The following is an 11,271-nucleotide window of genomic DNA, read 5'->3' as shown; positions in this document are numbered from 1 at the left end:
CTGCTGGTCGTCGTCATTGTGTCGACGGGCGTGGACGGAGGAGGAAGAAGAAGCGAATGATGTGCATTTACGCCAAAGTCAGATTTTTAAAACATGACAAATTTGACGTCCGGGATGGCAAATTATGTTGTTGCGAGCACGAAAGTTTTCTTCAGCAAGCATGACAAATCTTTGTATGGTTGCTGAAGAAAATCCTGCTCGCAATAACATAATCCTGGACATCAGTTTTGCCATGCTTAATAATCAGACGCCAAATTTTTTAATTTCTTAAGTGACAATTCGAACTCATCAAATTATCATTAGTTATCTTATACTCTCTCTGTCCCATAATGCTAGACGTTTACATTATGAGACGGAGGGAGTAATTTATAAAGGACACTAGCCATCTATAACCAGTTTACCTGACTGCCCATTAATTTCTTCAGTTTGCATTTCCAGCTAGCCACCTACCTAAACTTGCGTGTCTCCTACATCCTTCCCTCGTTCCGACGTCTCATCACCACCACTCACGCCCTCTTCTTCCTCCCAGTCCTCGCACACGTCGAGGAAATAGAGCACGCAGACCATGACGACGCAGGCGGCGAACATGGGGATGGGCCCGAAGAGCCAGAGGAAGACCGGGCAGGAGAAGTAGAATGCCCGGACGCCAAGCGACCAGAAGTAGCTGCCGCGATTGAGCGTGCCGGTGACGTAGTCCACGGCAAGGCCCGGGCGGCGGAGGCGGTGTGCTCGGATCGGGACGTTCACCAGGGTGCTGGTGTGGCTGTAGTACCGGATCGACTGCACGTTGAGGAGGAAGGCCACCAGGAAGCAGACGAGGATGGCGAAGAACTTGGCCGACAGAGCCGCCTCCCCCGTGGCGCCCACCACCAGCGGCGCGTCCGGGAGGAGGCCCCCGCCGCCAGCTCCTGGCCCTCCCCCGCCGCCGCCGGACATGAGCACGGCGATGAGCGAGCTGAGTGTGATGGCCGTGGACGCCAGCAGCGTCGACGCCATGATGTTGTTCCGGATCGTCTGCACCGCCAGCACCGCGTGCTTCCCGGACGGCTCCTGCATGCACCCATCGATCTTGATCAGTTGAATAAAAACCGAAATTTCGAAGGTGAATCGGTGAAAGAAAACTCCGGAGAAACAATGGCTCTGCGAGTAGAGGATGAACGCGATGATGGATCGATCGCAGGAAATGGGTGGGTGCATGCTTAACGGCGGACGGACCTCCATGATGTGGCGGACCCAGATGCGGCGGTTGATGGCGTTGACACCGATGACGGTGGTCGCCGGGCGACGCTGGATACGGAGGAGAAGCCACCCGTGGTATCCCAGCATCAGCACCAGCCCCAGAGGCACCAGCACGTAGTCCAGCGCCTCCTTCCCCATCTCTCTCCCCCTCTCCCTCTCCCCTGTTCCTCCCAAGGAAGAAAATGACGACGCAGTGAGGAGCCAAATGGGCCACACACAACTCTAAATCCCAACTTTAGTCCCTTTTGGGCTTTTCATATTTACCGTTTTCATAAATAAAAATAAATGAATTTTGCGTTTTTCAGTAAAACAAAAAAAAGTAAAACTGATTTAGAAAACGAAAAGTCAGAGAGAAAAAAAAAAGGAGCAAGCGCTTGCTCAAGGTGTTGCGTCACATTTTCTTTCTTCAAAATGGCCGAGCAAAAGCTAGATTGCCCAAATAATTATAAAAAACCAGACCAAAACTATCACAGTCGCCGAGCAACACATACTCCCTCCGTTCGGAATTACTTATCGCGGAAATAGATGTATCTAGACGTATTTTAGTTCTAGATACATCCATTTCCGAGACAAGTAATTCCGAACGGAGGGAGTACAAGATACTTCGCATGCCACTTCAAAGAGGCCTTCGCCGAGACAGCACACACGTGTCATCATCATACCTAAATCCTGAGCAAACGACTTTGAATTCGCCATAAGCAATCGTCGACTCAACCCACACTGTAGAGACCATATGGAGTTGTACGACGTTCCATGCCACTCAACCACTTGCGACCAGAAAACGTTGTTACGACTCTGATGGAGTACTACAACGGAGAATTAGGCACCGTTGACGCCCTAGAAGATCAACGAACGAGCCACTTCCTGCGCGTCATCGTACCCCACTGGGACCCCGCCACCGCAGTTTCGACTTTCACAACAACAAACCAGCTGATGCAATCCTGCAGACACACCAGGGATGACTACCTCAACCAAAACCCCCTCCCACATCATCATTGCCATAGAAGTGTCGACACCAACACCAACTCCATCCATTGGTCCCTCTTGCCGATGGCAAGCTCCAAGGACTAAGCGCTCAAGAGGGGAAATGATGCCAAGGCGCCGCCATCGTCCGATCGCAAATGATCTAGGTTCTCCGCAGAGTCGGATCCATGCAGGAGGAGTGTGGCAACAATATGATGATGCCTCCAATAAGGTCTACGACGTCTGCTGTCGTCGCCATCACCGGCCACAGGCCAAAGGAAGAGACAGTGTCTTCACCCAAGCTCCCAAAGACACAACCCGCACCGTCGTCGGCAAGTCCACCAAGCACCACCACCGAGCCAGCTCACAGTCAAAGAAGCCAAGTAGCCAACTGCACCTTGTAGAGGCCGGTGGCAGCCACCTACTAGCACTAGTTGTCAAAGCTGGGCCAGCGAATGCAATACGAACCACCAAACCTTGCCAAGCACCATACCGACAAGGGACCGGAGATGTCAACCCAAGGCCAAGAAACACCTCAGTTCCCAGCCACAACCATGCTCCATACGGGCACACGCATCACGCGAGCCCACCTAAGGACGAAGACAGCAGATCCGACAGACAAATATGCCTTCCTGCTCCATCACCATAAGGCTGCTCCAGAGTTGCAACACCTCCCGACGCCACTGCGCGACCTCCACACGGCAGATCTGTGCCTGCCAATCCCTTGTGTGCCCGCACTGGGTTACCGAGCATGTTGGCGCCCATGGACACACCCGATGTCGGCCCACCATGGCCACCTCCTGCCAGTCGCTGCACCTCGCCGTGGATTCGTCAAGTGCTGCAGCACCGCAGAGGAGGAGCACCCTCAGCAGCCGAGATGACGCCCTGATGACCCACAAGTATAGGGGATCAATCGTAGTCCTTTCGATAAGTAAGAGTGTCGAACCCAACAAGGAGCAGAAGGAAATGACAAGTGGGTTTCAGCAATGTGTTCTCTGCAAGTACTGAAAGTAGCGGTAATATATAGTTTTGTAGCGAGGTGATTCGTAACAAGTAGCAAGTAGCAATAGTAACAAAGTGTAGCAAGGTGGCCCAATCCTCTTTATAGCAAAGGACAAGCCGGAACATTTTCCTATAATAAGCAAAACATTCTCGGGGACACATGGGAATTCTCGTCTAGTCACGTTCATCATGTTTAGTTGATTCATGTTTGCTACTTTGATAATTTGATATGCAGGTGGACCGGTGCTACGGTGTTGTTCTTACTTGAACAAACAACCCTCTTATGATTACCCCTCTCACAAGCATCCGCAAGTACGAAAGAAGAATTAAGATAAATCTAATCATAACATGAAGTATATGGATCCAAATCAGCCCCTTGCGGAATAACACATAAACGGGTTTAAGCTTCTGTCACTCTCGCAACCCATCATCTACTTATTACTCCCCAATGACTTCCCTTAGGCCCAAGTATGGCGAAGTGTCACGTAGTTGACGTTCACATGACACCACTAAAGGAAGACAACATACATATCATCAAAATATCAAATGAATACCAACTTCACATGATTACTTATAACAATACTTCTCCCATGTACTCAAGCATATTGAATACACCTCTGATCTTGAACATGAATAAACCAACTAGCATCAACTACAAGATATAATCAACAGTACTAGCAATCTACACGTACCATCTGAGGTTTTGGAGCAAAGATTGAATACAAGAGATGAACTAGGGTTTGAGATGAGATGGTGCTAGCGAAGATGTTGACAAAAATTGGTCCTCCCATGATGAGAGGAACGTCGGTGATGTCGTTGGCTTCGATTTCCCCCACCCGAAGGGAAGTATCCCCAGCGGAATCACTCCGACGGAGAGCAAAAGTGCTCCTGCCAAGGTTCCGCCTCAAGACGATGGTACTTCGTCACGAAAGTCTTGTTCTTCCAATATTATTTATTAGTTCCAAAATAATTATTCGTATATTTTTCGATCATTTGGAGCTTTGGAGAATATCTATCTCTGTTGTAGCCTTTTCAAGTCCAGAACTCCAGCTGCCGACATCTCCCTCTTCATGTGAAACTTGCAAATTAAGAGAGAAAAGGCATTAGAGTTTCTTCATGAAGTGAAATAATGATAAAAAACACTATAAAAAACAGTAGGAAAACATGATGCAAAATGGACGTATCAACTCCCCCAAGCTTAGACCTCGCTTGTCCTCAAGCAAATACCGAACTCGATAATCATGACCACATGTTTATGAAGAGAGGCATCGAGAAAAACAAAATACGGGCATGGTAGCATCATGATCATTATTATAACATCAAGGAATTATCATAAAACTTCTCATGAATACATAACAATCCATCCACAATGTTCAAAGTATGAGAGATATGATGGGTAATGTTGCATGAAAATCAAAAAAACGAAACACCCAAGATCCAATCTAGGAGATGTATAACTACGAGAGGGGGTGTGTCTACATACCATTGTAGACCAAAAGCGTTAGCGTCATAACGTGGTTGATGTAGTCATACTCTTCACGATCCTATCGTGATCCAATCTGATCTAGTGCCGAACGGACGACACCTCGAGTTTAGCACACGTGCGGCTCGGCGGCGTCCTCTCCTTCTTGATCCAGCAAGCGAGGGAGAGGAGGTAGATGAGATCGGGACCAACACGGCGGCGTGGTGGTGGTGGTGGCAGCGATACTCCGGCAGGGCTTCGCCAAGCGCGTACCGGTGAAACGTGGGAGAGGTAACGGGCAAGGGTCGAAGGGGGGCTGCCCCCAACGCCTCCCCGCCTTTATATAGGCGTGGAGGGGGCTGGTGACTTGCCCTCCAAGGCCCTAGGGTCGTTGGTCAAAGGGGGTGGAAGGAAATCCCTCCTTTCCTTCCCCACCGATCGCCATCCCTCCTTTTTGCAGATCCTGATCTTATCCCTTTGGGATATGATACTATTCCTTTTTAAGGGAGGATCTTGGTGCGCCTAGACCAGCGTTGTCGGGACTTTCCCCACTACCCATGTTCACGTGGGTCCCCCATGCAGGTGGGCCCCACTCCAGAAACTTCTAGAACCTTCCCGGTATAATACCGAAAAAACTTGAACTTTTTCCGGAACCTCGATAACAACTTTCCATATATTAATCTTTACCTCCAGACTATTTCGAAGCTCCTCATGATGTCTCAGATCCCATCCGGGACTCCGAGTAACGTTCGGTCTTTCCACTATTAATATCTCAATACTACCCTAGCGCTACCGAACGTTAAGCGTGGACCCTATGGGTTCGAGAATCATGTAGACATGATCGAGACTCCTCTCCGGTCAATAACCAATAGCGGGACCTAGATGCCCATATTGATTCCTACATATTCCATGAAGATCTTTATCGGTTGAACCATGATGTCAAGGATTCAGTCAATCCCATATGCAATTCTCTTTGTCCAGCGATATGTTACTTTCCCGAGATAATATCGTCGATATCTCCATACCTAGTTCAATCTTGTTCCGACAAGTCTCTTTACTCGTTCCATAATACAAGATCCCATGATTAAACTCATTAGTCACATGCAGCTTCTTATGATGTTGTATTACTGAGAGGGCCCAGAGATATCTCTCTGTCACACGGAGCGACAAATCCCAGTCTTGATCCATGCAACCCAACAGACACCTTCGGAGATACCTATAGAGCACCTTCATGATCACCCAGTTATGAAGTGACGTTTGATAGCACACAAGGCATTCCTCCAGTATCCAGGAGTGGCATGATCTCATGGTCGAAGGAACAGATACTTGACATGAAGAAAGCTATAGCAAATAACTAAAGGATCTGATGCTAAGCTTACGGTTGGGTCTGTCCATCACATCATTCTCCTAATGATGTGATCCCATTATTAAATGACAACTCATGTCTATGGTTAGGAAACCATAACCATCTTTGATCAACGAGCTAGTCTAGTAGAGGCTTACTAAGGACACAATGTAGTTTATGTATTCACACATGTATTTAAGTTTCCGGTCAATACAATTATAGCATGAATAATAAACATTTATCAAGAACAAGAAATATGATAATAACCGTTTTATTATCGCCTCTAGGGCATATTTACAACAGTCTCCCACTTGCACTAGAGTCAATAATCTAGTTCACATCGTCATGTGAGTAACACCCAATGAGTTCTGGGGTTTGATCATGTTTTGCTTATGAGATAGGTTTTAGTCAACGGGGCTGCAACACTCAGATCCGTGTGTACTTTGCAAATCTCTATGTCATAATGTAGATGCTGCTTCCTGATACATCTCCATCGTATCTACTTTTCCAAACACTTTTGCCCTTGTTTTGGACTCTAACTTGCATGATTTGTATCGAACTAACCCGGACTGACGCTGTTTTCAGCATAATTACCATGGTATTATTTTTGTGCAGAAATAAAAGTTCTCGGAATGACCTGAAACTTCACGGAGAATATTTTTGGAATATATAAAAAATACTGGCAAAAGAATCAAGACCAGGGGGCCCACACCCTGTCCATGAGGGTGGGGGGCGCGCCCAGGGGGTAGGCGCCTACCCCCTGGGCGCGCCCCCTGTCTCGTGGGCTCCCTGGAGCTCCACCGACCTCAACTCCAACTCTATATATTCACGTTTGGGGAGAAAAAAATTAGAGAGAAGGATTCATCGCGTTTTACGATACGGAGCCGCCGCCAAGCCCTAATCTCTCTCGGGAGGGCTGATCTAGAGTTCGTTCGGGGCTCCGGAGAGGGGAATCCGTCGCTGTCGTCATCATCAACCTTCCTCCATCACCAATTTCATGATGCTCACCATCGTGCGTGATTAATTCCATCGTAGGCTTGCTGGACGGTGATGGGTTGGATGAGATTTACCGTGTAATCGAGTTAGTTTTGTTAGGGTTTGATCCCTAGTATCCATTATGTTCTGAGATTGATGTTGCTATGACTTTGCTATTCTTAATGCTTGTCACTAGGGCTCGAGTGCCATGATTTCAGATCTGAACCTATTATGTTTTCATGAATATATGTGAGTTCTTGATCCTATCTTGCAAGTCAATAGTCACCTACTATGTGTTATGATCCGGTAACCCCGAAGTGACAATAATCTGGACCACTCCCGGTGATGACCGTAGTTTGAGGAATTCATGTATTCACTAAGTGTTAATGCTTTGGTCCGATACTCTATTAAAAGGAGGCCTTAATATCCCTTAGTTTCCAATAGGACCCCGCTGCCACGGGAGGGTAGGACGAAAGATGTCATGCAAGTTCTTTTCCATAAGCATGTATGACTATATTCGGAATACATGCCTACATTATATTGATGAACTGGAGCTAGTTCTGTGTCACCCTATGTTATAACTGTTGCATGAGGAATCACATCCGACATAATTATCCATCACTGATCCAATGCCTACGAGCTTTTCACATATTGATCTTTGCTTAGTTACTTTACCGTTGCCACTGTTACAATTACTGCAAAACTGCTACTATTACTTTTGCCACCGTTACCATTACTTCCATATTACTTTGCTACTAAATACTTTGCTACAGATATTAAGTTTTCCAGGTGTGGTTGAATTGACAACTCAACTGCTAATACTTGAGAATATTCTTTGGCTCCCCTTGTGTCGAATCAATAAATTTGGGTTGAATACTCTACCCTCGAAAACTGTTGCGATCCCCTATACTTGTGGGTTATCAAGACTATTTTCTGGCGCTGTTGCCGGGGAGCATAGCTCTATTCTTTGAGTCACTTGGGATTTATATCTGCTGATCACTATGAGGAACTTGAAAGACGAAAAAACCAAGATTTATCCCTCAACTACGAGGGGAGGTAAGGAACTGCCATCTAGCTCTGCACTTGATTCACCTTCTGTTTTGAGTAAACTTGCGACACCTAAACCTGCTTCTGCTATTAATTCTAATATGTCGCATGTTATTGATGATGCCACTTCTACTATACATGATACTTATGATGAAACTACTTCTATGCTTGATACTACTGTGCCATTAGGTGAATTTCTGGATGAACAACTTGCTAGGGCTAGAGAGAATGAAATTCTTGAAACTGATAATATTGATGAAAGTGATGATGAAGATTCTCCCCCTAGATATGAATTTCCTATTGTGCCTGAGGGTTATGTTATGGATGAAGAAACTGCTAGAGACTTTCTTGCTTGCAATGATAGATATGATCTTAAGAAATTATTAGCTAAGCTGAAAGAAAAATCTTTGAATGCTAGAATGAAATATGACCCTGCTTTTGCTACTTCACCTATCTGTATTTCCGATAAGGATTATGATTTCTCTGTCGAACCTGAAATAATTACTTTGGTTGAATCTGATCCTTTCTATGGCTATGAATCTGAAACTGTTGTGGCACATCTTACTAAATTAAATGATATAACACCCTATTCACTCATGAGGAAAAAATTCGTTACTATTATATCCTTAAGTTATTTCCATTCTCATTAAAGGGTGATGCTAAAACATGGTTTAATTCTCTTGATCATGGTTGTGTGCGTAGTCCCCAGGATATGATTTATTACTTCTCTGCTAAATATTTCCCCGCTCATAAGAAAGCTGCCTTAAGGGAAATATATAATTTTGTGCAAATTGAAAAAGAGAGTCTCCCACAAGCTTGGGGGAGGCTTCTTCAATTACTTAATGCTTTGCCTGATCATCCTCTCAAGAAAAATGAAATACTTGATATCTTTTATAATAGACTAACCGATGCTTCCAGAGACCACCTGGATAGTTGTGCTGGTTGTGTTTTCAGGGAAAGAACTGTTGATCAAGCTGAATTCCTATTGAATAATATGTTGGGTAATGAAAATGATTGGACACTTCCTGAACCAACTCCTAAGCCAACTCCAAAGAAAAGGGGTATTTGTAACATCCCAAATTTTCAATTTGGAATATTATACATTAGATCATCATGCATAACATATTTTATTGCATTTTGTTTTGCGATCCTAGAAATTCTACGCAACTCGAGGACCCACGGAGAGAGTTGCGGATTTCATTATTTTCATATTTTGGGTTTTCTCAAATTTTGAAAATAGGATCATTTGTTTTAATTATTTTTCTCTCTGAAAATATTTCATATCAAAATATATGAAAGGGGATAAAATGACTTCTCCACAAATAATGAAATATTGGAGGAAAAATATTAAAAACAAATATTTGATTTTATTTGGATTTTATTTGATTATTATTTGAATTAGGAAAAATACGCATTTTTCAAAATTGCATTTAGGCCCCAAATAAATGTTCATCTTGTCCAGCTTGATTTTAGAAGTCGGGGAAAATTTATTTCAGGATTTTTGGAGTATGTTTAGTATTTCTTTTATTTGTTTTTCTGCGCGAAATTATTAAAAAAACGCGAACCGACCTTGGGCCGTATTCGGCAAGGACTCCGCCCGGCCAGGCCTTTATAAGGCGCGCCCCCGAGGCCCCGTCAGCCCAAGTCGCCCCCGCCGCCGAAAACCCTAACCCTAGCCCGATCCGCCGCCGTCGCCCGAGCCGCAGCCGCCCGTCGTCCCGCCGCGCGACGCCGGAGCCCCGCCGCCGTCCCGCCGCCGACCCCGCCGCCGCCGACCCCGCCGCCCCACTGGAGTCGCCCGTCGCCCCGCCGAGGTTGACCACCACCCCGCCGCCGGCGGTTTTCCTCGAGAAAACCGTTCGGTTTTCTGTCCGGTTTTTCGTTCGGTTTTAAAAAAAACCTAGATCTGTTTTTTCGGTTTAGTTTATTTAGCGAACACTCGTTCGTTCGTTCGTTTTAATGAACGGTTTTCATTTTTTCGCAGACAGCGAACGTTCGTTCGTTAGCCTGTTCGTCCGTTTTCTTTTTCTTGGATTTTCTGCGATTATTTCTGATCGCGATTTCCGATCTGTTTTTCGTTCTAGTATAACTTTTCGCTCGTTTATCGGAATCAGGCGATTCAAGCGCCTAGAGTTTCGTCTCGAAACCTTTTTCCGTTTAACCAACTCAAACAAGTTTTTGCTACTGTAAAATTTGACTTAGGTCCAGATTAGTAAACGAAGATTGTTTCTTTCGCCGTTTGACTTTCATTGCTTCGTTTGATTTGATTCTTTTTGCAAACCGGAGTTCTTAAGTTGAACTTTCTGGTTAGATCTTTTATTTGAGTTTTACCTATGCATTAGATGAGTGCTTATTGTATGCTTGTTTGTTTGCGATAGAGTACCTGGAGTGCGCAACGTGCTACTTCGAATCTCTAGGTTTCACGGATCATCAGCAAGGCAAGTAACACTTTGATCATACCTCTTTTCATACCCAGTTTTATTGCATTAGATCAATCCTCAAACAATTGCATGATTAGGATCTAATTAAATTGTGGGTATCGGGAAGTAGATGAGGTAGTACCTATTACCTGTTTTATTATCAACCTTTGGGAGTTACTTCTATGTTTGCTTATTGCTATGCTATGCTAGTAGACGTGGATTGGGTGAGTGTATCCATGACAGATGTGAGATTGTTAATTAATGGTTTACTTAAGGTGGCAACTTAAACACACATCTGGGTGGATTGAGGCACCTGGGTATTCCAGTGATTGCCCGTTTTTTTATGGACCGCCACCCAGGCTCAAAGGGATCATGAGATTATTCATGCTAGAAACTTCCGTGTGCAGTCACATGCTATTATGGGCTCTAGCATAGTTGATTAAGTCGTGTGAACTCTTACAGTGGTAGACTAGCAGATGTAGGGGAAAGTAGGTGTAACTGTCTACCCATCGTAAGGTGCTAACGCTTCTGAAAGACCGTGTCTCGGTCATCCGTTTCTCAAACACCATGTAGTGCGAGAAATCCAATGGAGGAGATCGAGTCTTGTGGGGAAAAGTGCACAAACCTCTGCAGAGTGTACAATCTAATCATGGTTAGCCGTGTCCCCGGTTATGGACATCTTGAGTATCTAGTTCTTGGATTATCATGTGAATCTCATCATCTTATACTTAACTAATTTTGTTTGGTTGTTAATGATTACTTTTAATTGGGATTGAGAGGGGGTTTACCTTCTCAATATTTTTCAACCAACTTTGTAG

The 11,271-nt window shown here is 45.0% G+C and overlaps 1 protein-coding gene across 1 annotated transcript; it reads right to left on the bottom strand.

Moving 5' to 3' along the window:
• Positions 1-241: 241 nt before the first annotated feature.
• On the bottom strand, positions 242-1,405 carry LOC123169087 (uncharacterized). Its single transcript, XM_044586932.1, has 2 exons — positions 1,216-1,405; positions 242-1,050 (listed from the first exon to the last, which is right to left on the bottom strand). Exons 1-2 carry the CDS (start codon positions 1,375-1,377, stop codon positions 451-453), a joined length of 762 nt encoding a protein of 253 aa, XP_044442867.1. The 5' UTR covers positions 1,378-1,405; the 3' UTR covers positions 242-450.
• Between the last annotated feature and the right edge of the window lie 9,866 nt (positions 1,406-11,271).

Source organism: Triticum aestivum, chromosome 7D (genome assembly GCF_018294505.1).
Source record: "Triticum aestivum cultivar Chinese Spring chromosome 7D, IWGSC CS RefSeq v2.1, whole genome shotgun sequence".
NCBI classification, from domain to species: domain Eukaryota; kingdom Viridiplantae; phylum Streptophyta; class Magnoliopsida; order Poales; family Poaceae; genus Triticum; species Triticum aestivum.
Note: the sequence above shows the minus strand (reverse complement) of the source record. Positions and strands in the feature narration are given on the sequence as shown.